Below are 27,381 nucleotides of genomic sequence, written 5' to 3' on the forward strand. Positions count from 1 at the left end.
AGTTTCTTAATTAATTCAACAAAAATATAGAGGCTACTATGAATTGACACTGATCTAGGTGCTGGAGGTGGCAGTGCATAAAAAGAAATTCTCTGCTATCATATATCATATAACTTGGAAAAGAATCCACATATCTAGTTATATTCCTATTAAAAATAATAAAGAAACACCCAGAATAATCTTTGACCAGATGTCTAGCATTGCTATGGCCCAGTCAAGTTAATACATAAAATTAATCAAAACATAGCCTAACTTATCTTTCCAGTTTTTTGTGAGAATCATATGTATGATTAGATAAGAAGGAGTTGTGTAAATTTTGTTGCTCTCTACCCATAGGGGAAGATTATTATTCTTGACAAGACAGAAGGGATACACATGTGGGTAGGAAGAATATGATCTTTCCTACTACCCTGAATTCAGCTCTCAGAAGATGAGTCCCAACTTTACTCTTCTCTGAGTGCCAAGAGATCCAACAGGAATTTCATTCACAAATAACTATCCCTCCCACCCCAGCCCAAGGCTTCCTGAATTCTCTGCTTGAGGAGAGACAAAAAGGCCCCCAAACAGTCCCATGACATGATGAGAGGAACTTCTTAGGAACCTACTGTTTTGAGAAGTTTGCTCATCAGGCTGTTTTTGGTGTGTGTGTGTGTGAGGGGGTAGTTGTGTAGGGGGGTAGTTGTGTGTGTAAGTGTGTGTGTGAGAGAGAGAGAGAGAGAATGTGACTAGTTCTGCAAGTGATTAAGCCATTCAATAATGAAAACCAAGCAGTGGCAGAAAATGAATGCATTCAGCTAGCTCTAAAAAGTACTGTTGCCATGAAGAAATATTCTGTCAAAGTGCCTGTGTGGCATACAAGGGAAATGGCATTCAAGTTGACTAAGCTATGTAGAGATTTGGAGAAAAATCTTAACAAACTTGCATTATAATAAAAAATAAAGAATGAGATAGTGAGGTTTGTGTGGAGTCTGGGAGAGGCAGCAGGAATTGTGTGTGTAAAGTCCTTTAAGATTGAGATAGTTTCGTATGCTCAAAGGATAGAAAGAAGGCAAATTTGGCTGGAGCACAGTCAGCAAGGGAGACAAGTGGCATGATAAAAGTTAGAAAGTCAGGCAGGGACCAGATCACACAGGATCTTGTAGGCCCAGGGAGCTTGCAAGCCCAGGGAAGGTATATATCACTATACTCAAAGATAGTATGGTTCTGTGTTTAGTAGCATGTTCAACCAGACTGCCTAGGTTCAAATTCTTACTCTGCCAGTTATTAGTTTAGTGACCTTGAACATGTTACCTAACCTTTCAGTGCCTCAATTATGGCCTCTGAAAAATGAGAATAATAATGGTCTATCCATACTGTTATTGTAAAGATTGAGTTATGCTAACATTGTGTGTGATAGTGCTGGGCACTAACAAGTGCTATTTATTATAAGTACAGTAGGAAGCATTTGAAGCTGTGGAATAATGGGATCTGCTGTGTGATATGAGAAATTGACTTTTTCAGGCTATAGAGACTAGATTGAGGAGAGTGAAAGTGGAGAAGTCAAGCCCAGTTAAGAAACTGCTGCAGAATAAAGTCATTGGAGCTGAGAATAGGGCAGATTGGACATAATTTTGAAGACAGAATCAATGAAAATTGATGCTGGATTGAGTGAGAAGTATAGGATAGGGAGGAAATGTGAAAGAAAACCTCTAGGTTTCTGGCTCTGTCACTGACTAGTTACGTGATTTGGGGCAAAGGATTTAACCATCCTAAGCTTCAGTTTCCTTATGTATTAATCAAGGTTCTCCAGAGAAACAGTACCAACAGGATATATATGCACACGTGCACACACACACACACACACACAGTTGACTCTTGAACAACACAGGTTTGAACTGAGTGGGTCCACTTATATGTGCAGTTTTTCACCAAAATATAGACTGCAGTACTACATGGTGTGAAACTGTGGATATGGGGGGCTGTCTGTAAGTTATACATGGATTTTCAACTGTGTTATTGCTCAGCACCCTTAACCGTTCCATTGTTTAAAGGTCAACTTTATAAATAAATAAACACACATACACAGAAGGTGAGAGAGAGAGAGAGATTTATTTTATTTTATTTTTTAATTTTTTTTATTTTACTTTACAGTACTGTATTGGTTTTGCCATACATCAACATGAATCTGCCACGGGTGTAAATAATTGGCTCCTGTGATTGTAGAGATCCAAATCCAAAATCTGTAGGGTAGGCCGGCAAGCTGAGAAAAGTTGCAGTCTGAGTCCGAAGGCAGTCTGCTAGCAGAATTCCTTCTTGTTAGAGGAAGGTCAGTCTCTGCTTTATTAAGACCTTCAACTGAGGCCCACCCACACTGCTTCACCCACAGCCCACAGATTTAAATGTTGATGTCACCTAAAAGAATACCTTCACAGAAATATCCAGAATAATGTTTGACCAAATATCTGAGCATCGTAGCTCAGACAAATTGACGCATACAATTAACCATCACACATTATCTATGAAACTAGAATGACAGTCGTCATTGGTCATTGGTACTATTGTGAAGATGAAATTATGTAAAGCACTTGAAACAGTGTATTTCACATAGCAAGAGTTCAAATAATGATCATCTTTATTATTTTAATGCAATAATAATCTCACATTTTGGGGGTAATTTGCATTTCCAAAGCCCCTTCACATACATTCATTTCTGTAGGCATCACAACAATCTTCATACTTTAAAGCTGGGGAAACTGAGACTGGGAGAGATGACATATCTTCTTTTCCTGTTGATCAAAGAGGAGAGGGAAAAAGTTGGCTTAAAGCTCAACATTCAGAAAAGTAAGATCATGGCATCCGGTCCCATCACTTCATGGCAAATAGATGGGGAAACAGTGGACCCAGTGGATGACTTTATTTTTCTGGGCTCCAAAATCACTGCAGATGGTGATTGCAGCCATGAAATTAAAAGATGCTTACTCCTTGGAAGGAAAGTTATGACCAACTTAGACAGCATATTAAAAAGCAGTGACATTACTTTCCCAACAAAGGTCCGTCTAGTCAAGGCTATGTTTTTTTCAGTGGTCATGTATGGATGTAAGAGTTGGACTATAAAGAAAGCTGAGTGCTGAAAAATTGATGCTTTTGAATTGTGGTGTTGGAGAAGACTCTTGAGAGTCCCTTGGACTGTGAGGAGATACAACCAGTCCATCCTAAAGGAGATCAGTCTTGGTGTTCATTGGAAGGACTGATGTTGAAGCTGAAACTCCAATACTTTGGCCACCTGATGCAAAGAGCTGACTCATTTCAAAAGACCCTGATGCTGGGAAAGATTGAGGGCAGGAGGAGAAGGGGACAACAGAGGATGCGATGGTTGGATGGCATCACTGACTCAAGGGACATGGATTTGGGTGGAGTCCGGGAGTTGGTGATGGACAGGGAGGCCTGGCACGCTGCGGCTCATGGGGTCACAAAGAGTTGGACATGACTGAGCGACTGAACCGAACTGAACTGATCTTTAAACAAAGCCAGGATTAGACCTTGAGCATTACTCACCCCACTTGCCAGGAGTGGATGTTTGCCTGGCTTCCTTCATTCCAGTGGTAAGGGGTACCAGTAATAAGATCATGAATGCAGTAGGGCTTGAGAATGATGCTGCTGCTAAGTTGCTTCAGTTGTGTCCAACTCTGTGCGACCCCAGACAGCAGCCCAGCAGGTTCCTCTGTCCCTGGGATTCTCCAGGCAAGAATACTGGAGTGGGTTGCCATTTCCTCTGGGCTGAGAATAAGGGCTAACCTTTACAAAGCCAGTGTTCATCTTGTGACAGGCACTGCACTACTCTGTTTTGCATGTGTATCTAGTTTACTCTTCCCAACAGTCCTATAAGGTAGATGTGAAATCACCAGGTAGGTTCTGGAAGAGAACAGGGCTCTTAGGCCATAGGCTGAGAACTCAAATAACTTTTGCTCCTTCCTCCCTCACTATTATAAATTCTAGAGATTGTGAAAACTGAGGGAAGTCATTTGAATGTTTGTGAGACATATGTACTTGGGTGTGTAAAGGTCAATGAGGCCTAGCAGAATGCCTTTTGTGTACAGAGCAGGCACTCCTATGAATATTTGTGGAATGGATGAGTGAACTCATGAAGGAAAAGATTCTTAGACTGCTTATAGTCAACCATGCCTGGAGCTGGCCCTAGAAAAGGCAGAGGAATTTGTGATAAATATTTTCTTTGGCCCAGGTGAGACGCCCCTGAACCAGCCAGGCTGTTAGGTGAGGGGTACAGGCTGAAATGGGAAGCTCCAGAAGTCCTTCCTGAGAAAATTGCTTAACTCCTTTGGATACCAGTTTACTAATATGCAAAATGGGGCCATTTTATCCCTCTCTTTTTTTTTCTCTCTCTCCCACACACACATGCACACTGCTCTCCACATTCCTTCATTCACTTATTCAATAATACATATTGAGCATCTGTTATGTATCAGACACTGTCTTAGGCACTGAATTCTGAACAAATCAGACAAAATCCTATTCTTGTGGAACAAATTTTCTAGTACGGCAGATACATGCTAAGCAAATTATTACATAAAGCATATAGTATGTTCTAAGTGCTAAAGAGAAAAAATACAGCAGGGAAGAGGGAGAAGAAGTACACGTAGGGGTAGTTAAAATTTTATTTCCTATTTCTGGCTGAACTTCTCTCACAAGTTTGCCATGAGGTTGAAATGTGGTAAAAGGCTTATTTAAGAAGCTGTGAATTTCCATTTCAATGTAAGCTGCAGTTAGGCTTGGGGGGGATAATTTTTCTTGATCCTTATTTGCTGTTCTCTTTTCTATCAGTGTAGTAAGAGTTCTGATGTGGAGGACAAGAAATTTGGGTTCTAGGCCTAGCCCTGGTATGATAGTTTGTTTTTTTTAAATTAATTTATTTATTTTAATTGGAGGCTAATTACTTTACAATATTGTGGTGGTTTTTGCCATACATCGACATGAATCCATTTGCTCATTTTTATATTAAATTATTTGCTTTTTTGCTATTGCATTTGGGAGTTTCTTACCCATTTTGGCCAGTAAACCCTTATCAGATACATAGTTTGCTAGTGTTTTCTTCCATTCTGTAGACTGCTTTCACTTTGCTGACTTGGTTTTTTTTTTTTTTCTTAAAAATCCTAAATGTATAGAACTTTATGGACTCAAAAGTACTGTCCCCAGAACTGAGTTTTCTGGCTTTTAATTCTTGGTTCTTTCCATTCTACAATGAAGCAGTGAGAGCTGAGGGAAGTCTCTTTCCTTCTGACAACCAGAGTGTTCCCCTTATGTAAAGTGGGAATGATTGATTACCTTCCACCCCTTGCTAGTCTTCTTTGGCTGTTGTGAGGTCCCAACCAGATAATGTCATAAAATGAGCCTAAAGGGCTGTTTGCTGTGATCTGGAGGACTGGTACTCCTGCTTAAGTGACTTTTTTTGTATTGTATAAATTGGTTGTATGTGTGGAGGTGGGAGAGTGAGCCTTTGGGGCTGAGTGCAAGTTTCCTTTTGCAGAAGTTGCTGGGGATAGCGGAGGAATCAATGAGTCTTAGCACCTCCAGAAATAAGAATAGCTATACAGAAACATTTAGCATCTCATGATGAAGTGGCAACCAGTGGTGTTCAGCCCCTTTTCACCACTCTGCTTTAGAGAAGTGGGAACCAGGACTAACTTTTTGACATTTAATACATAAATGACTCATTACCTTTAGAGACTTCCACTTGCTACTTAGATATGATCTCATTCAGAATACTAGGGGTGGGATGGGGAGAATTTGATAAGCAGAATCTTCATTTTTCTACTATACCAGTTAATCTCTTTTTAACCAAATGTTTTACTCCATATAGAACTTTCAAATTCATTATATCATCATCTTTTTAGTATGTATTATTTGTTTCTTCTATTATAGATGAGGAAAATGAGGCTCAGAGAGTATACGATTTGCCTAAAGTAAGGGGAAATGATTCCCATCTCTTTCAGAATTTTCCACAGTTTATTGTGATCCACACAGTCAAAGGTGTTGGCATAGTCAATAAAGCAGAAATAGATGTTTTTCTGGAACTCTCTTGCTTTATCCATGATCCAGCGGATGTTGGCAATTTGATCTCTGGCTCCTCTGCCTTTTCTAAAACCAGCTTGAACATCAGGAAGTTCACGGTTCATGTATTGCTGAAGCCTGGCTTGAAGAATCTGGAGCATTACTTTACTAGCATGTGAGATGAGTGCAATTGTGCGGTAGTTTGAGCATTCTTTGGCATTGCCTTTCTTTGGAATTGCCTCTTGAGAAATCTGTATGCAGGTCAGGAAGCAACAGTTAGAACTGGACATGGAACAACAGACTCATTCCAAATAGGAAAAGGATTACGTCAAGGCTGTATATTGTCACCCTGCTTATTTAACTTATATGCATGAGAAACGCTGGACTGGAAGAAACACAAGCTGAAATCAAGATAGCCGGGAGAAATATCAATAACCTCAAATATGCAGATGACACCACCCTATGGCAGAAAGTGAAGAGGAACTAAAAAGCCTCTTGATGAAACTGAAAGTGGAGAGTGAAAAAGTTGGCTTAAAGCTCAACATTCAGAAAACGAAGATCATGGCATCCAGTCCCATCACTTCATGGAAAATAGATGGGGAAACAGTGGAAACAGTGTCAGACTTTATTTTGGGGGGCTCCAAAATCACTGCAGATGGTGATTGCAGCCATGAAATTAAAAGGCACTTACTCCTTGGAAGAAAAGTTATGACCAACCTAGATAGTGTATTCAAAAGTGGAGACATTACTTTGCCGACTAAGGTCCATCTAGTCAAGGCTATAGTTCTTCCAATGGTCATGTATGGATGTGAGAGTTGGACTGTGAAGAAGGCTTAGCGCCAAAGAATTGATGCTTTTGAACTGTGGTGTTGGAGAAGACTCTTGAGAGTCCCTTGGACTGCAAGGAGATCCAACCAGTCCATTCTGAAGGAGATCAGCCCTGGGATTTCTTTTGAAGGAATGATGCTAAAGCTGAAACTCCAGTACTTTGGCCACCTCATGCGAAGAGTTGACTCATTGGAAAAGACTCTGATGCTGGGAGGGATTGGGGGGAGGAGGAGAAGGGGACGACAGAGGATGAGATGGCTGGATGGCATCACTGACTCGATGGACGTGAGTCTGAGTGAACTCCGTAAGTTGGTGATGGACAGGGAGGCCTGGCGTGCTGTGATTCATGGGGTCACAAAGTGTTGGATACGACTGAGTGACTAAACTGAACTGAACTGAAGGGGAAATGATAATATTCAAACCTTCAAATAATAGTAATTGCTAGCATTTACTGAGCTTCCTATATGCCAGGCATTATTCTAAGTGCTTTACATGAATTCACTCATAAACCCTCACAAACAACTGTAAGAATCTCTCTACTTTTCAGGTGAGGAAACGACAATACTAAGAGTCTGGAGCTTGCTTAAAGTGAAGGGCAGAGTGAGTACCAGGACATTATAGAATTTCCCCCATTTTAAAGGTGAAAAAAACGAGGCTCAAAAACATTAAGAAACTTGCTCAAGGTCAAGCAATCAACAATTGGAAGAACTGAGGTTGAAATTCAGCAAGCTGACTCTAATGCCTATGGTCAGACTCTCAAACTGTACTGCTTCTAGTGTAGGGCTCTTTAACCAGGTTAATTGAAGCAGAGAGAAAGAAAAAGGGGGTGCATATTAATATCACACAGCATATTTAACATTTTAAAAATGAATTTTTAATGAATATAACAGTCACATCTTTAAAAATCAAGCAAACTTTTAAAATGTATAAATGAATGAAGCTTATTCATCCAGGTTCCCCCATTAGAGGTTACTAGAGTTTCTTTATGCAGATATGGGCGAAATCATTTTATTTTCTTTATTTTTCATCCCCCAAACCATACATTTTATGTACCATTCAGCATATTTCTTTGTACTTCTTTACTGAAATATAATTAACTTATAATATTATATTAGTTTCTGGTGTACAACATAGTGATTCAATATTCTTATACTCTACCAAATGATCATGACAGTAACTCTAGTTATAATCTGCCACCATACAATGTTATTATAATATTATTGACTATATTCCCTATGCTGTACATTACATCATCATGAGTTATTTATTTTATAACTGGAAGTTTGTTCCTGTTAATCTCTCTCATCTATTGTACTCATCCTTTCCCCCTCTCCCCTCTGACAGTCACCAGTTTTTTTCTCTGTATCTGAGTCTGTTTCTGTTTTATTATGTTTGCTCATTTGTTTGGTTTTTTTTAGAATCCATGTATAAGTGAAATCATACAGTATTTTTCTTTCTCTGTCTGACTTATTTCACTTAGCATAATACCCTCTAGGTCCACCCATGTTGTCTCAAATGGCAAGACTCCATTCTCTTTAAGGCTGAGTAATATTCCACATCTTCTTATCCATCCATCCATTAATGGACACTTTAGGCTGCTTCCATATCTTGGCTATTCTAAATAATGCTGCAATGAGCATAGGGGTATATATATCTTTTCAAATTGTGCTTTTGCTTTCTTTGGGTGCCCAGAAGTGTAATTGTTGTATCATATACTGCTGCTGCTGCTGCTAAGTCACTTCAGTTGTGTCCAACTCTGTGCAACCCCATAGATGGCAGGCCACCAGGCTCCACCATCCCTGGGATTCTCCAGGCAAGAGTACTGGAGTGGGTTGCCATTGCCTTCTCCAATTGTATCATATAGAAGTTCTATTTTTAATTTTTTGAGGAACTGTTTTCCATAGTGGTTTCACCAATGTACATCCCCACCAACGGTGCACAAGGATTCCCTTTTCTCCACACCTTTTCCAGTACTGTCACTTGTCTTTTTAATGATAGCCAATCTAACAGGTGATATTTCATTGTGGTTTTGATTTGCATTTCCCTGATGATTAGTGATGTTGAGCATCTTTTCACATATCTGTTAGCCATCTCTATGTGTTATTTGGAAAAATGTCCATTCAGGTCCTCTGGCCATTTTTCAGTCAGATCTTTTTTTCCAATATTGGGTTATATGAGTACCTTGTGTATCTTTATATTAACCTCTGATCAGCTATATCATTTACAAATATCTTCTCCCATTCATCAGGCTGCCTTTTCATTTTGTTGATAGCTTCCTTCACCACATAAAATCTTTTTAGCTTTATGTAGCCTCATTTATTTGTTTTTGCATTTGTTTCCCTTGCCTGAGGAGACACCTAAAAGAAAATATTGCTGAGACTGATGCCAAAGAGCATACCATCTGTTTTCTTCCAGAATTTTTATGGTTTCAGGTTTTAACATTCAAACCGTTAATCCATTTTGAGTTTAATTTTGATATATGGTATGAGAAAATAGTCCAGTTTGATTCTTACATATGTATGTCTATTTTTCCCAGCAACATTTATTGAAGAGGCTGTTTTATCCCCATTGTACGTTCTTGCTTTCTTTGTTGTAGATTAATTAACTATAGAAAAGTGAGCTTTTTTCTGGACTCTAATCTGTTCCATTGATAGATGTGTCTATTTTTGTGCCAGCAGTATACTGTTTTGATTATTGTAGCTTTGTAGTCTAGTTTGAAATCAGGGAACATGATACCTGGGCTTCCCTGGTAACTCAGCTGATAACTCAGGCTGCAATGCAGGAAACCCTAGTTTGACTCCTGAGTCAGGAAAATCCCCCAGAGAAAGAACAGGCTACTCACTCCAGTACTCTTGGGCTTCTTGGTGGCTCAGATGGTAAAGAATCTGCCTGCAATATGGGAGACCTGGGTTCCACCCCTGGGTTGGGAAGATCCCCTGGAGAAGGGAACACCAGCATACTCCAGTATTCTTGCCTGGAGAATCCCCGTGGACAGAGGAGCCTGGCAGCTACATGGGGTCCCAAAGAGTCAGACATGACTGAGTGACTAAGCACACACACATACACAGCATGATACATCCAGCTTTGTTCTTTTTTTCTTAAGATTTTTTTGGCTATTTAGAGTCTTTTATGTTTCCATACCAGTGTTAGAATCATTTGCTCTAGTTCTGTGAAAAATGCCATTATCAGTATCTTGATAGGGGTTGAATTGAATCTGTAGATTGCCTTGGAGAATATTAACAAAATTAATTCTGCATATTTCTTTTTTTCATACAATATATCTTTCAGATGTCTCCACATCAATCCACAAAGACTTTCAGAAGTCTCATCTTGACCCTCACAAATCTCTACAAACCTCTATCCATCTGTGTGTCCCGCACACATCTTTTTATTTTTTACTAATCTTTGGTAGTGTCCAAATCTGTTTACATCTTCGCTCAGAGCCTCATTGCTAGACTATCTTGGACTTCTATAGAAAATATAGTTCCTAAACTATTTCCTTAGTCTTCTTTTGACACATAATCCAGTATCTTACAAACTCCCTAGCTGAACTAACCCCCTCCCCTCCTATTGCAGTTTCAACTTACTCCTATCATCTACCTACCTATCAGCCAATCTACCTGCTTATCTATGTAATGCTTGTTGGGCATCTATTCTGAACAAAGCACCATGCTTAATTTGATGATGAATGCTTAGTGTCCTTGCTGTTCAGCAGTTTTCAGTTTAAATGGAGCCTGTAAATAAATAAACTTGGACATAGGAGTCAGAGAAGTAGCTGGTTGAGTGAGTCATGAGGCCCAAGGATGGAACTATTCAGATTAGGCTCCTAAACTAAACACTGGGCCTCAGGGAAGTGTTCACTGCCCATATAAACCCTGAATGAATGCATTATTGGGTTTGGCCTTCCCAGAAAGATCCCGAGCCTGATATGAAAGCACTGTACTTCCTCTGAAGGGTCTTTTAGACACTTGCTACTTTCTTCTAACCAGTCCTTTCTACTCTGAGTAGAGGCAAGTTGTCTGACCTGCCAGCTTGCTTGAAATGGAACTGCAATAAGTCTCCACCCTCACCCCCATGCCCCGCAAAAAAAAAAAAAAAAAAAGAGAGAGAGAGAGAGAGAGAGAAAGAAATAGGCCCCAAAATAAATCATGTAAAGAAACAAGAGGAGATACTGGTTCTGGATATTTATTCAGCAATGTATTCAGTCTTTGGCCACAGGAGGGCGGTATAGGCAATGTTTCTTGAGGGAAGGGCTTCCTTTTGAGTGGTGGTTTAGGATGGCTTCTGCCGACAGGGAACAGAAAACCAGAGGTCCTGAAATTCTCAGGCTGTAATCTGGAAATTTTAGTCCCTTTGGAGAAGTTCTAACTAACGGAAGCCATGGGGGAAGGGAGGCAGTGCAAAATTTGGTATTCACAGGCCACAGCAGAGAATAATTCCATGACACTTTTCCTCTACATCCTAAATTGTGAATCAAGAGGACTATGCCTTGGTCTTCATTCACTCATTCATTCATTTACCATTTAGTTATTCACTCATTTAAAAATATTTATTGAATTCCAAGCACTGTTCTAGGTGCTAGAGATACAGCAATGAACAAAACAGTCTCTACCTTCATGGAGCTTACACTTTATAAAGGGAGAAAACAAACCAATAAACAAATAATTATAACATTTCAAGGCTAGAAAGAAAAGCAGGATGATGGAATAGACAGTGATTGGATGGTTCAGGGATGGACTCCTTTTGAAGAGATGTAATTACACCTAAACTTGTCGATAGCTAGGAGAAAAATCTTCAGGCAGAGTCAAATTCTTAATCCTGTCTGATTTTCCCTGTAAAATGCCACCCACACAACCATACAATTATATGCAACCTTATTCTTTAACTTAACCCAATCACTCCCGTTTCCTCAGGGTACCCTACTGCAGACAAACTCCATGTCTTCCACATTTTTGGCAAGGCTGTTGAAATTTTAAAACAATCAATGCTTTAAGTTACAACTTTAAAACAAGTCATGGTCTTTTAAGTTTTAAGTAAGTTTAAGGACTTGTTTGAGGTCATACAGCTTTAGCTTTTCATCCACTGTCCTTTTTTCACTTTGCCATGAGCTTCTTGAGGCATTGTGGGGGCACAGCAGCACATGAAAGCATCAGTCATTTTAGGTGAACCTGAGTTCACAGGTAGCTCTTCCTAAGAACTAGTGTTTAGAATAAGGGAGGTGACAGTTTCACCATACTCCCCATTGTCACTTCCACCTGCATATGTGTTCTGAGGGATGGGTGGGCAAACTCCCCAAGCAACCAGCCTGGGGAGGGGACTGTAAATCATTCCACAAGGGGAAGGCCTTAAAGAAATGTCATGTTTACTTGGAAAATGTGTGTGTGTGTGTGTGTGTATGTAAGATGGGTGTTCAGGGGGGGATCAGAGTTTGAATTCATGATAGATATCTTCAAACACTTAAGAACACTGTTGCTTAGATGGGTAGATCCTTCTTGCATAGCCCAGACGCTAACAAATGGACAGAAACCAGAGAAGAGTGAATTTTAGCTCAAAATGAATAATGACTTTGGAAGCTTCAGGATGAGATTTTTTTTTTCTTTTTGTTACTGAAGATATTCTAGTGGCTGCTGAACAAAACTCATCAGGGATATTGGAGGAAGAAAAAGTGGGCTTTGGAAATAGATCTCAATTTAAATCCTGCTATTGGATTTGAGTACCTATATGGCTATGAACAAATGATGTAAACATTGTTAACCTTAGTTTTCTACTCTTTAAAATAACAATAACAGTTACTTCTTTGGGGGCTTCTGGGAAGGATTAAATAAAATATGTTGAAAAGCCTAGTCTCAAGTAGATATTTCTTCCTCCCACTCTACTTCCTCTACCCCATCACATATACTGTAGTTAGGAGTCCTACAAAGGGAGGTTGGGAGGAAATAACTTTTTTCCCATTTCAAGTACGAAATTCTTTGATTTGCTCTATAATCATCAATAACTTTATTCATTATCTGATTATGCTTAGAATACTATGACTTTGAAATTACATGCATTTGTGACTCTTTTCCCCACTAGACTGTAAGCTTCCCAAGAGGCTCTCTTTACCCCTTAGCTGCTTACTGAATTTAACTGCTGAATAACTGAACTAACCAAGAGTTCCTGTCTTCAGGGAATTGCCGCTCCTAAATAGAACTGACATAATGAATGTGCAAGAGCATCAGTCATATAGGTTGCCAATAAAATTAACAGACAAGGTTTAATATCTTCAGAGTGTCCATGGCAAACATCAGGGACTATGAGGTGGCTGAGGTGGGAGTTGGATGGCCAATGAATGAGGAGCAATAGGGGTCAGGACAAAATGTGGAACTTTCCTTGGGTATGCTTTCTGATAGAAGTGGGGCTTTGGGAGCTATTTGAACCACAAGAAAACCAATCATTGGCTTTTCCCTGAGAGAAGGCAAATATTTAAGACCTAGATATCATGCCTGGGTGGTAGGCCATTTGGATTCAAGTCAGAACATTGAAACAGTTTATTCTTGTGACTGAGGAGATATCATGTCAAATGCTATTGGAAGGTGGAACATGTGTCACCTAGTGGCATTTATACAGCATAGTTTTGAAAAGCATAGGCTCTAGAGCTAGACAAGGTTGGTTTGCACCTCGGTCCACCACTGACTAGCCATGTGACATTGGACAAGTTATTTATGGTCTATGCCTCAATCTCCTCATCTGTAAAATAATGACAATAATAGTATCTTCCTCATAGTGTTATTGTGAGGATTAAAATAATTAATATATGTAAAAGGCTTAGAACAATGCTCTGAGTAAGCACTCTATAAGCATTTATTATTATTATTATCTAATGAGTTCCCTTTGGATTCTGAGAAATATGCTGGGTACTTATAGTAATTTCAGTGTGAGTTTGGAAACATTTATATTCTAGACAATATTTATAAATATATATTATATATATTTATAAACAAACATTTATATTCTGAATAATATAATTCTATATTATATTCTAATTCATGTCATGCTCCTCAGCAGTGGCTGTAATAGAAGTAGTGATAATATCTGGCTCAAAAAGATGAAAGAACTTTTCACCAACTGAAATTGTCCAAAGGACTACCAGGTTAACTTAGGAGAGAGGAACCTCCCTATTGTCGTGGGTGTTGGAGTGGAAAACTGGATGAGATGTTACAGAAGGGATTGAAGGATGAAATTGGGACTTTGCTATACCAAGAGATTCTCTGATTTCTTGATTCTTGTTAGCAGAAGGGCTGCCTTTGAGGTGCTTCTTGAAACATCAGGGCCTCTTCTAATTTTTTGAAATTGAAATTGTGAGTCACCTTACACAGGAAGCTAACTGCAAATAAATGCGGCTGGGATCGAATGTCATGTTTCGAAGTCTGAAATCCCCCAAAGGTACTTTCAAGACTCAAGAAATGAGTTTTGTTTTCTGCTCTGCCAGCAATTAACTATGTAATCGTGTATAGCTTACTTTCTCTGGGCCTCAGTTTCCTACCTTAGAATATGAGGGGTTAGAGTAGATTTTCTTTGAGCTCTCATAAGGTTACCTTCTGTGGTTGGAAGATATAGTTCTCAGAATAGAAACAACTAGGTGAAGGAGCTATTCATGCATTCAGCAGATGTTTATGAAGCACCTGCTAAGTGTCAAGCAAAGGATACCAGATTGGCAAGGCATTGTATGCCATGCTACAGAATTTGCCTTAAAGGCAGTGGGGAGCCATGGAAGGCCTTTGAACAGAGGAACTGTATAACTCAGGGTTCAGCTGTGGAAATTATATTGCTCTAGTTATTTTCAGCAGAGTTTTAATATAGAAAATTTAGTGTTTCCAAAATTGGTAGAAGAGCTTAAGGGGCAAGCCTTAGACTAGGCCTCCAGGAATGAATCTCAGAATGAATCCAGCTGTTTTCTCTGCCAGAAGAAAGGAGGTAAAGCATCAGCATCTGTGGGAACACTGTACCTGATTTGCAATCTAGGAATTAGGAATCTGCCACTGCCTTAACTATTGACTAGAGTGTCATTATGCCTGCTAGATCTTCCATGGCAAAAACAAATAAGTAAAAATATTTAAAAGTCTCATTTCCTGCTTGTTCAAAGACACAAAGCAGGGTCTAGACACTGGGACCTATGGAAAGGTAACACAGCTGCAGAAAACTCTAAAACCCCACCATTCTACTTGTCACTAGAAGCAGCAGAAGTATGTTTTCTGTATTATCACTTTCTTTCAAATATTGTGCATATGCCTATGGTTGGCAGAAATAAATCACATCCAAAACAATGGATGCAAAGAAGTTTGAGAAATCAAAGGTTTGTTTTTTATTATCATTTTGGTTTTAATCAATAGCTTTTCAGCAATACAGGAAAGCAAGCTAGAAGGAGGGTGGCATGGATCCTCAGCATCCAGTATATAGTATCCACCATAGAATTAAGAAGAGCAGGACTGCTTTTGAAAGAGATAATTTGTCCAGGAGAGTAGAGGCTGAATTGGGGAAAGAGAGCAGCACAGAAGACCACAGTAGCTGGCAGTAGGTAGAGACAGGAAGAACACATTCCTCAAGGAGGAAGAGAATCACCAAGACTTAGAGACTGGTTGGCTAGCAGCAAGGTGAGGGAAAAGGAAGACTTATGGATATTTCCTTTGTATCTCCTTGGCTAATTCTGTGTGTGACATTGCCAAGGGACAGGGAACTCAGGGAAAAGAGGAAGCTGGCAGGGGTGGGAGAAAACTGCTTTGATTTTGGACTTACCAAATTTGAGGTTCTTGTGAGATATTCAGGAGACATCCAGAAGACAGGTGGAGATTCATCTGTGGAGTTCAAGAGAGTTACCTGGGGCTTATCAGCTAACACCCAGGGAGGTTGTAAACTCCCTGCAGGCAAAGACCTATGCCTGTTTTATTCCCCCACTGGTGTCCTGTAACCTTGTTCAAAGGCGGTACTTCAGTGTGTAATGTAGGTGGTGGGTAGTTAAAGACTTGGGAATGGATAGGCCCATCATTCAGTGCAAGTGTGGAATAAGAAGAAAAGGGGACTGAGATTAGAGGAACTTTGAGAATTCATAGGCTTAATGACTAAATGAAGAGCCCAAGCAGGAAGCAAAGATAATACAATCAGACAGGTCATGTAAATGTGTCCCCAAGGCAGAGGGAGTAAGGAAGGAGTAAGGCATCAATGGAGACCAGACCATTCAGAAGGTGATGGAAATTTGAATTCTTTCCATCTTTTGGCTATGGTGAATAATGCTGTTATTAATACACATGTACAAGTTTTTTGTGTGGGCATGTTTTAATTTTTCTTAGGTGTATATCTAAGAGTGGAATTGTTGGGTCAAATGGTAACTCCATGTTTAAGTTTTTGAGGAACTGCAGACTATTTGCCAAAGTGGTTTCATCATTTTACATTCCTACCGGCAGTATTAAGAAGGTTCCAATTTCCCACATCCTCCCCAACACTTATTATATAGCTTTTTGATTATAACTATCCTAGCATGTGTAATGTGGTATCTCATTACAAATCTGCTATAGCAAATATCTTTCATTTGCATTTTCTTGATGATTAATATCATAAGGGATTTGATTTAGGTCATACCTGAACAGAACTGAATGGTCTAGTGGTTTTCCCTACTTTCTTCAATTTAAGTCTGAATTTGGCAATAAGGAGTTCATGATCTGAGCCACAGTCAGCTCCTAGTCTTGATTTTGCTGACTGTATAGAGCTTCTCCATCTTTGACTGCAAAGAATATCATCAATCTGATTTCAGCATTGACCATCTGGTGATGTCCATGTGTAGAGTCTTCTCTTGTGTTGTTGGAAGAGGGTGTTTGCTATGACCAGTGTGTTCTCTTGGCAAAACTCTATTAGCCTTTGGCCTGCTTCATTCTGTACTTCAAGGCCAAACAGTTGCCCTTATCTCACGTGCTAGCAAAGTAATATTCAAAATTCTCCAAGCCAGGCTTCAACAGTACATGAACCGTGAACTTCCAGATGTTCAAGGTGGATTTAGAACAGGCAGAGAACACAGAGATCAAATTGCCAATATCCATTGGATCATCGAAAAAGCAAGAGATTTCCAAAGAAACATCTGCTTTTTTGACCATGCCAAAGCCTTTGACTGTGTGGATCACAATAAACTGTGGAAAATTCTTCAAGAGCTGGGAATACCAGACCACCTGACTTTCTTTCTGAGATATCTGTATGCAGGTCAGGAAGCAACAGTTAGAACTGGACATGGAACAACAGACTGGTTCCAAATCGGGAAAGGAGTACATCAAGGCTGTATATTGTCACCCGGCTTATTTAACATATATCCAGTGTATTTCATGCAAAATGCTGGGCTGGATGAAGCACAAGCTGGAATCAAGATTGCCAGGAGAAATATCAATAACCTTAGATATACAGATGACACCATCCTTATGGCAGAAAGTGAAGAACTAAAGAGCCTCTTGATGAAAGTGAAAGAGGAGAGTGAAAAAGTTGGCTTAAAATTCAACATTCAGAAAACTAAGATCATGGTATCTGGGCCCATTACTTCATGGCAAATAGATGCGGAAACAATGGAAACCATGCAGACTTTATTATTATTATTTATTTTTTGGCTCCAAAATCACTGCAGATGGTGACTGCAGCCATGAAATTAAAAGATGCTTACTCCTTGGAAGAAAAGTTATGACCAACCTACACAGCACATTAAAAAGCAGAGACATTACTTTGCCAACAAGGGTCCATGTAGTCAAAGCTATGGTTTTTCCAGTGGTCACATATGAATGTGAGATTTGGACTATAAAGAAAGCTGAGTGCCGAAGAATTGATACTTTTGAACTGTGGTTTTGGAGAAGACTCTTGAGTCCCTTGGACTGCAAGGAGATCCAACCAGTCCATCCTAAAGGAAATCAGTCCTGAATATTCATTGGAAGGACTGATGCTAAAGCTGAAGCTCCAATACTTTGGCCACCTGCTGTGAAGAACTGACTCATTGGAAAAGACCCTGATGCTGGGAAAGATTGAGGGCAGGAGGAGAAGGGGACGACAGAGGATGAGATGGTTGGATGGCATTACCAGCTCAATGGACATGAGTTTGAGTAAACTCCTGGAGTTGGTGATGGACAGGGAGGCCTCATGTGCTGCAGTCCATGGGGTTGCAAAGAGTTGGACACAGAAATGTGACTGAACTGAACTGATGATTAATATATTGAGTATCTTTTTATGTCTTATTGACCATTTTTTGGAGAAATGTTACTCAGATCCTGTGCCAATTTTTAAATTGGGTCTTAAAAATAATTGAGTTACAAGAGCTCTTTATGTATTCTAGATACAATCCCTTATCAGATATATAATTGGAAATATTTCATTTTGTGTATTCTCTTTTCATATTCTTTTTTCATGTTTCTGTCATTTAAAAAAATATTATTTTTAATTGAAGGATAATTGCTTTATATATTGTGTTGGCTTCTGCCATACATCAACATGAATCAGACATAGGTATACCCTTCCTTTTGAACCTCCCATCCACCTCCCCCACGTCCCACTCCTTATGTTGTCACAGAGCACCGGTTTGAGTTCCCTGAGTCATACAGCAAATTTCCACTGGCTATCCATATATTACATAGCAAATTTTTTACCATATATTAAATAGCCAGTGGGAATATGTTTTCCACTGTATATGTTTAGCCAGTGTATATGTTTTCATGATAGGGTCCTTTGAAGCAAATAAGTTTTTTAACATTGACCAAATCCAATTTATCTATTTTTTGTTGCTCATGCTTTTCATATATCTAAGAAACCATTAGCAAATCCAAGATCACAAAGATGTACCCCTATTCTCCTCATTTTGTTAAACTTAGCCACAATATCATTACCACAGCTAAACAATTAATAGTGATTCCTTAATATTATTGAATATTCAGCCTGTTCAAGTTGCCATTTGTCTCATAAATGTCACATATGGGTGGTGATGCACACAATATACAAGTTCCACCTGAATCGATCACTCTTTTTTCTCCTTGTTTACTTGCTAGAGAACCAGATTTTTGGTCCTGTAGTTTTTTACAGTCTGTATCACCATATTGCAGTTTAAAATGTTTTTTTTTTTGTCCTCTGTGTATCATATAAATCAATAGCTAGATCTAGAAGCTTGATCTGATTCAAGATATTTTGCTGTTTGTTTTGGCACAAATCATTCATAGGTGATGTGATAAGTCAAACTTTTAAAGTGGGCATTTCTTTGGGTTTTCTTCTATCTTGTAAGGCTAGAGGCCATTTTATTTATGACCTCCATTGACTCAGAATTTCCACTCACCAAGTTTGAATAGGTGACTGTCCTAGACTCAAAGATTTTTAGAGAATAGAGAGCAATTCTCATTCCGCTTAGAGTTTATACTATGGTAGAAATACCAGAAATTAATTAGTTCTGTCTCTGGATAATCTAGTTTCTTGCCCCTTTCCACCAATATCTATCTGTTCATGTGTACAGTACTATGTACGAGTAAGAAAGGCCCTTAGAGATATTCAGTGTAAGTTAGTCCTTGGTTTTGAGGGCCCAGAAGCCTGCTCTATGTATTTTTCTGAGGTAAGGTTTCAGAGATTTCACTGAATTCTGACAGGTCTAAGGTCTCCTGTGGCAGAAGGGAGATGGAGTCCCATAGAGGGGAAAGGATTTGCCCAAAAGTCTTATAGGAAGCTTGAAGTAGGCCTAGGAGTAAATCTGAAACCTTTCTGTCTCTACTCCAGGGCTTCTTCATTTCAGACACCAGACTACAAAGACAGAACAGCGCAGTGATTTCAAGCAGATTGCAAGTTTTATAGGTTTTGTAGAGGCTTTTCCAATGCAAAACTGTCCTCTCTTCCTAGTACCCAGTATGCTGGAATAGTGCAAGCTGTCATAGTTCAAAGAAACCAGAAATAGGAAACAAATCTGATCTGCAAGTGCAGAGATATCAGAGAAAGATAAATATAATTGAATTTTGTATAATTTGTAGAGTGTCCTTGTGGTTCTGTGCACAGCACTGATTTGTTGGATTTGTATAGCTAATTGTGAGTGGCCTATAAATACTTGAAGTGAAGTTGCTCAGTTGTGTCCCACTCTTTGCAATCTCATGAACTGTAGCCTACCAGGCTCCTCTGGCCATGGGATTTTCTAGGCAAGAGTACTGGAGTGGGTTGCCATTTCCTTCTCCAGGGGATCTTCCTGACCAAACGCATCTTTGCTTCCTCCTTGGCCCAGGCTCCAAAGTTGCTCCAAAGGGTCCTTTCTCGCTGTGCCCCGCCTCCCCATTCTTTTTCTCTCCTCCCCATCCTTTTCCCCAAGCTTCTATTTCTTCATCATACACCCCCATTTCTTCTTTCTCTTTCCCATCTTTCCTTTTCTTTCCCTTCTGCTTCTCACCGTCATTCCCTCTTCTCTCTGCCATGCTCTCTCCCCTCTGGCCTGTTCTGTCCATTCCCTTCCTCTCTCCCAGGCCTTTCCCTTCTCTCTCTCCTCAGCTCCATCAACCCACCCACAACAAGCTCGCCACTCCCACACCAGAACTGGCAGCCTGGAGCTCCGGCTGGGCTGGATGGAGCAGGCCTGCTGGGGACCATGTGTTCACCGATTGGCTGTCGCTGGTAGCACGCCAGCTCAAGTACCGTCCCCCCACACCCCCCGCGGCGAGTAAACGCTCCTCTGCGGCACCTGTTATTGGTCGGCGGGCCTGTCAGCATTTTGGCTGCACCTCACGCAGGCGCCGGCAGTCGTTCTGTGAATAAAAACGCAGAATATGGGCTGGGGGGTGGGGAGAGGCGAGGAAGAGAGCCAGCGAGGCAGGGACCGAAAGAGTAGCTGGCAGCCCAGAGCCCGGCGAACAGAGCAAGCGTAGAAAAGCGAGCGAATTAGAGGGAATAGAGGAGACCGAGACTGACCGGTAGCCAGCCAGGCAGGTGGACGGACGCACCCCCGGACAGACAGACTGAGCAGGCGCCGGAGAACCTCGCGCTGGTTTCTCCTGCCTTTCTCTTTGAAAGCCAGGATTTTGCCTTTTTCCGTGGCGCCCGAGAGAGAATGCTGGACTCTGCAGACTTCAGCGCAAGCTAAGATTTCTCAGCTAGGGAAGAAAGATCAGCTCAGTTCTGAGAAGGGGGAAGCAAGCACCCCTTTCCCCATCCCCCCTTCCCCCCTCCCATACCAAACTCGGGCGCCAAACCCAGCCCTTCCCCAACCACCCGACTTCCTCCTCTCCTTTCTAGCATGGTGGCTGTATGGACAGTCTGACAGAACAGAGACTGACATCTCCCAATCTGCCAGCCCCTCATTTGGAACACTACAGTGTTCTGCATTGCACCATGACCCTGGATGTGCAAACTGTAGTCGTTTTTGCCGTGATTGTAGTCCTTCTGCTTGTAAATGTCATACTCATGTTTTTTCTGGGAACGCGCTGAATGGAGTCCAGCCGCCTGAGCTGTCTGGAATTCTTGCTTTGATTTCATCCCGAGAACCTCCAAGAAAAAAAAAAAGAGAGAGAGAGAGATAGGGAAAGAGAGGGAGAGAAAGAGCACGCTTTCTTACTCAGGGGGGAAAACGTTTTGAGCTTCAACATGGCCTCGCTGTGATATGTATGACGTTGGTATATTATCTCTCCCTAAATCTTTTGTTATGTCTTGTCTTTTAAGTATGCCTGTGAGTGTAGTTGCTTATTGCTTGAGTAAAACTGTTGATAAAGAAATGCTTTCTATTTAAGTGTGCATGTGTGTGTGTGTGTATGTGTGTGTGCATTCTTCATTGATGTGATGTTCATGAAGCAAGCTCTGCATCTTTACACAATGGCTTTGCTGATTGTGGTGTTTTGTCAATTCATTTTCTGGAAAACGACCTTTAAATTCCATCAGAGAATTTTAGTCAGAATTTCTTTCTTGACATCAGAAGATGGCATTTGGGTTTGTCTGGGGCAAGGGAGGTTGTGGGAAGAGCATGATGAATTTCTGGCAGCTTAGGAAAAACAGTGTTGCACTAGATGTTTAGAGGAGAGAAATTGATACAGGAATGAATTTAGGGAAATTATTCTTCAGTCTCTTAATGAGAAGCGAGAATATGAGAAGTGATGTGGTGGGGTGCGTTGTGCTGGCAGTTGGTGACTTTGTTCTCTGAATCTTAATTTGCTGTCCAGCGTTTACAGTTTCCAATTTGGACAGAAGCCACGTTTAAAACATTTCTTAAAAATCATTAAATGTCAATTTCTTTGGAATCATGGTATGTGGCATAAAAATGTTCTTTGATTTTTATGAATTAGCAAGAGAAGATGTTGACAGAAACTGTTGGGGTTCTTTTTCCCAAAAATTGTACCTGTGAATTTGAGTTTGGGGATTTTGTCTCTCTGGCCTCCAAAAACAACTAAAGCTAGCTTTCTACCAACCTTGGGAATAATATATTTAGATATGCTTCTTTGGGGTTCATTTGCAGTGATGTTCTTGAACTACATTTTAAATAGAACTTGCTAGTGTTAATGAGAAAATGGTGGTTTTGTTTGCTTCCTTATTCTTTAAAATCAGAGGTCTCTCTATTTGGAAAGTTTCCATTTCAAAATGAAATTATGTATCATGCTAAATTGAGAGTTTTGAGCACCCTCCCCCCCCAAAAAAAAATGACTGGATGGAAAGGGATGAAAGCTCTGGAAAATGTGAGCTAGAAGCAACATTCCAATTTGATATTTATTTGCATGTCTGTATCAGGTGGTAGTGGTGGTGATTGCTGTTATTTTTGCTATTGTTATTATTCATATATTTCCGTTTCCGCTAAGAAAGCTTTTGTCAAATCCAGTAAAAAATTTGTCTCTGATGCCAGTGTGCATAATATAATGCGCCCCCGCCCCCCAAGCCCCCGCAACCTGCTGATGTTGGCAGGTCTTCATTCTGTTGCTTACCTGACTTGAAAGAGTACCATTTCTGTCTCATATAGCAATGAATCAGGACACATAAAACATCCACACACATGTTCCCCCTGCACCCATGTGGGCGACTGTTCATGAGTGATGTGTAAATCTGCTGGCAATGTGCTTTCAAGTACCATGTACTTTCGTTCGGACTGTTTGGAAAAGATTTTTAAGGGAGAGGGGCTGTGAAGGGGGCTCTTGAAATTGTCCAGACCTTGGGGCCCAAAGAGTATAATTTTATGGCATTAGAAGAGGTTTTGAGTTACAAGGTGCTCTCGATGGCTCTGTGTGGGTGAGAAACTGATTTTTTAATTTGGTTGGCACCATGTTGTAAGCATGATCTGGGAAGTTTGCTGGCATTGATTCTTATTATTTACTCTTTAGTCTCTTTGTGGGAGCCCCTGGGTTGAACTAAGAACTTGATTTTTTGGCAAAGAGAATCTAGTGAGCCCCATTTGCCCTCCATTCCTGCATTTGCTCCAACAGTATTGTGTAAAGTAACCTGATATTTTAGTTGGACACTTTGTTTTGAGACAATGTTGGAGAGTGATGAAAGGAAGGCTATAGGCTGGGCAGCTACAGACCTGGGTCTTCTCTGTTCAGCGACTGCTTGACATTGAGCAATTTTGGGATTCTCTATAACATGGCATTTGGGGATAGTTGGACTATGTTTTTGAATTCTGTGATTTTGGGTGTCCATAGGCACTTGAAATCAGAGGCTAATGAACTGGGAAGATAACTGAAAAGGCAAATGAAATGTTAATAAATGTTCATCAAGGGGTGATGGGAGAGGGGAAGGAGGAAATATCTGGTTGCTGGTATCTGGAGAAACTTGTTTTACCTAAGAGATTCTTCTACCTAGTTATATGGGAAGACAACTGGACTACAGCAATAGAATGCTTTTTTATTTTTCCTTCAAGGGGATAAGGATTCTCTAAGGCTAGTCTTTGAACCAGGTTTATGACAAAGTATGTGTCACCTTTGGATGCTTGACAGACCCTTGGCAGAAAGCCTTTGTAAATGTATGTGTGTAGGATGTGTGACAGTATGTATGTGGGTGTGTATGCACATCTACTCTGTGTTTGTGTCGGGTACAGACTCCTGAATCTGGATGGGGTTGAATGTGCTAGGAATGAAGAAAAACAGCAGGACATGAATTGAGTTCCCCAGTTCTGAAAGGCCTCCTTGTGCTAAGGCCTATAAGGATTTGACTAGTGCTAAGGGGATGACAGAGGATGAGATGGCTGAATGGCATCACTGACTCAATGGACGCGAGTCTGAGTGAGCTCCGGGAGTTGGTGATGGACAGGGAGGCTTGGCGTGCTGCAATTCATGGGGTCGCAAAGAGTCGGACACGACTGAGCGACTGAACTGAACTGAACTGAAGGTGGATGAGTGTCCCCCTCTATCGGTTTTCTCCTACCCTACACAGCCTCAGACTAAAGGGGTAGCTTGAAAGAGCTCTTTCATCAGTAATTTAGTTTGTGAAATGGGTAAACATTTTTCAAATTAACTTATCTTTAGGCACATAAGGGAATGTTGCTAGCCAGATGGCAGGCTACCCTAGAGCAGCTAAAAGGGAGTTTAGGGAGTAGTGAACAGGGTGACCTTTTACTTGTGTGGATCCTGAAGGTTTGGCATTTCTTCTTCAAGATTGTGCGAGTAAGCAAAAAGAGAAAAGAGTGGGAGAAAATGAAAGATACAGCCGAGAGGAGTGGAACCCTCTGCATTTTGACTTTTTTCCCCTTTCCAGTGTCTTCTCTTCATCTTCCCCCTTCTAAGCTTTTCCTTTCTTCCCTGATACAGCCTCCCCCCTCTCCCCCACCATCCCTGCTGTAAGGGGTAAGAAGAAGGCTTTACCTCTCTAATTTGTCCCAACTTTTTCTGACAGAGCTCCTTGTTCCCTTTCCTTCTGTCTAACTCCTTTGTAGAGGATACTTTTTGCTACAAGCTCCCCACTAGAGGATTCAAGAAAATGTCCTTGACCAGTATCCAAGCAACTCCTGCATCACATAGCTCCCGCTGAGGTCTAGGGCACTTTAAAGGTCCAGGCACAAGCGCTTTTGGAGAAAGGCAGGAGCTGGCAAGGCAGGACTTGGAAAGATGCTTTGGGGGAGAGGATAAAGAAAAAGCAAAATCCTCATTGCCCACAAATGCCTAGAAAACATATCCAGGGAAGGCATACAGAGCCTAGCTGCATCCCAGTGATGGGACTATTTATTTGAAGGCTCTTGGGTTCAAATCCCTCTCTAGTCCCTGCCTTCTCCTTAAGATTAAATGAGCCATTTCATAGTCTAGCTTTAGTGCAAGGAGATCTGAAGGCTCTGAAAAATGTTTTTGTCCACCATGATTTTTGACTGATGCAGGGAAGAGGTAAAAGGATAGCATGCGTGCATGCTAGTTGCTTCAGTGGTTGTCCAACTATGACCCTACGGACTGTAGCCCTCCAGGTTCCCTCATCCATGAGATTCCTCAAGGCAAGAATACTGGAGTGGGTTGCTGTGCCCTCCTCCAGGGAATCTTTCAGACCCAGGGATCAAACTCAAATCTCCTGCATTGCAGGCGGATTCTTTGCTACCTGAGCCACCTGGGAAGCCCAAAGGGATAGCATGTGGGAACAAACTGAGCAGTGCTTCCCCCCTCCCCATTGAGACAGAACCTGTAACATTTGCCTGTGCAGTGTACTCCACTTTTGGCTGTGGCCAGGGAAACTTTTGGAGAAGGCAATGGCATCCCACTCCAGTAATCTTGCCTGGAAAATCCCATGGACAGAGGAACCTGGTAGGCTGCAGTCCATGGGGTCTCGAAGAGTCGGACACAACTGAAGCGACTTAGCAGCAGCAGCAGCAGCTGCTGCAGTCCATGGGGTTGCTAGGAGTCAGACACGACTGAGCAACTTCACTTTGACTTTTCACTTTCATGCATTGGAAAAGGAAATGGCAACCCACTCCAGTGTTCTTGCCCGGAGAATCTCAGGGACGGGGGAGCCTGGTGGGCTGCTGTCTCTGGGGTCGCACAGAGTCGGACACGACTGAAGTGACTTAGCAGCAGCAGCAGCAGCAGCAGGAAAACTTTCCCAACCTAGCTGCAGTGTGAAATTGGTTTGTTTGTTTGTTTCTATGTTGTTGGTCTCTGAATAGATTCCAACTGAGATAGCTGAGCAAATTGGAGAGGCCAGTTTGATTGTTAGTTTGGTGAACAGGGTTTGGGCCCTGATTCAGACTTTCTCATCCGTGTGTGTGTGAGAGAGAGGGGGAGAGAGAGAGAGAGAGAAATTAAGTTGCTAGGAACCTGAAGGATCCCAATGAACCTGTGGGTGAGGTGCTTTTCTGCACTCTGGTGAGGTTTAGACTGGGAGTGCTTGGCTATAATCAGAGGGTACACTTTAGCAGTTGCAGAGACGCTGCCAAAGCATGTCCTCCTTCTAGCCTCTCTTTGCCATCTTGGCCTCTGCTCTCCTTGGCCTGTGGAGTACTTGCTCTGTATAGAGACATGATTGGAAACAGCTATTCTCCAAAAATAACTGCCTCCTCACAAGACCTCCCAAAAAGCATCTGGATTCAGTCCCATTGGCTTTGCCCCAAAAATGGGATGGAAGTAGGGAATCTTAGACCCTCTAGTCCTTATTTCTAGCTCTGCAACTTGTTTAGGCCAACTGAATCTCTGGAATCCTTGATCAAAGCTTAGCTCTTCTGATGTCTACCCAGAGTGTCTCCTGTCATTAAGTAGGTACAGCTCTCAAGAGTATTTGGTATGGTGCTTTGCCTTGGCACAAAAGTACTGAGTGGAAAAACTAGAGGGGGGAAGGGCCTAATAGGGAGAGAAAACTGGGAAAATAGTCCAGTAATGACAATACTAATAATCCCTTGTCAGTGCATGGGCCTATACAAAGCAATTCTGTATCTTTCCCAATTTAGAGCATCACATCAACCTTGTGAAGTAGATAGGAAGGATTGTTATTCCTGGTTTTACCAATGCAAGAGGTAAAAGTCAAATTTATGGGATGGTAGTGGGTCTTCCAAATAGACAGGGGCAAAAGAGTCAGATTTGATCATTCCCAGTTAGTGTGCAGCTGAATGGAGTCAGGTGGAGGGGAAGGAGCATAAGTCATCCCTGAAATCATACTAGCTTCCTCAGTTACTTGCTTTCATTTTTAGTGCTTTTTCATACCTTTCATTTATATAGCAATTTTGGACAGAATTCTTTATTCAATAAAATGTTGCTTTTTAATATTGCATATACATCAAAGAGTTCCCTTTAGTCTCAGGAAAACTCACTATTTGGGATCTTCAAGGAGAAAGGCAGTGTGAATTGGTGAAGCCTAAAACACTATATATATATATATGTATAAATATATATATGTGTGTGTGTATATATATATATATATATATATATAAACGTGCTGCCCAGAACTGATCATACTATACCATGTGCCATCTGATCAGGATTAAGTAAAAAAAGGACCTGTCTATGAAATACCTAATTTTGCAATCTTCTACTGGTCCTCAGTCCTCAGTGAACATACAGGTCACTTGGAGAGTTTTTAAATACCTGTGCCAAGTTTCCACTCTAAGAGATTCTGATT

The 27,381-nt window shown here is 40.9% G+C and overlaps 1 protein-coding gene across 7 annotated transcripts in view; it reads left to right on the plus strand.

Annotated features, from left to right (window-relative positions):
• Nucleotides 1-27,381, plus strand: part of ARHGEF9 (Cdc42 guanine nucleotide exchange factor 9) — a 456,114-nt gene that overhangs the window by 237,529 nt on the left and 191,204 nt on the right. For 2 of the 7 annotated variants that reach the window (XM_040266121.1, XM_040266126.1), the window contains exon 1: nt 20,662-21,494. The exons of 2 other annotated variants lie outside the window; for them this stretch is intronic. In XM_040266121.1, coding sequence (XP_040122055.1) covers nt 21,486-21,494 — 9 coding nt within the window. In that variant the 5' untranslated portion in view covers nt 20,662-21,485. Of the gene's footprint in view, nt 1-20,661; nt 21,495-27,381 lie in introns of those variants that run through there. 3 more of the 7 variants (XM_040266124.1, XM_040266123.1, XM_040266122.1) reach the window with 2 other exon arrangements.

The sequence above is a fragment of the Oryx dammah genome, unplaced genomic scaffold, assembly GCF_014754425.2.
Source record: "Oryx dammah isolate SB20612 unplaced genomic scaffold, SCBI_Odam_1.1 HiC_scaffold_23, whole genome shotgun sequence".
Classification (NCBI taxonomy): Eukaryota; Metazoa; Chordata; class Mammalia; order Artiodactyla; family Bovidae; genus Oryx; species Oryx dammah.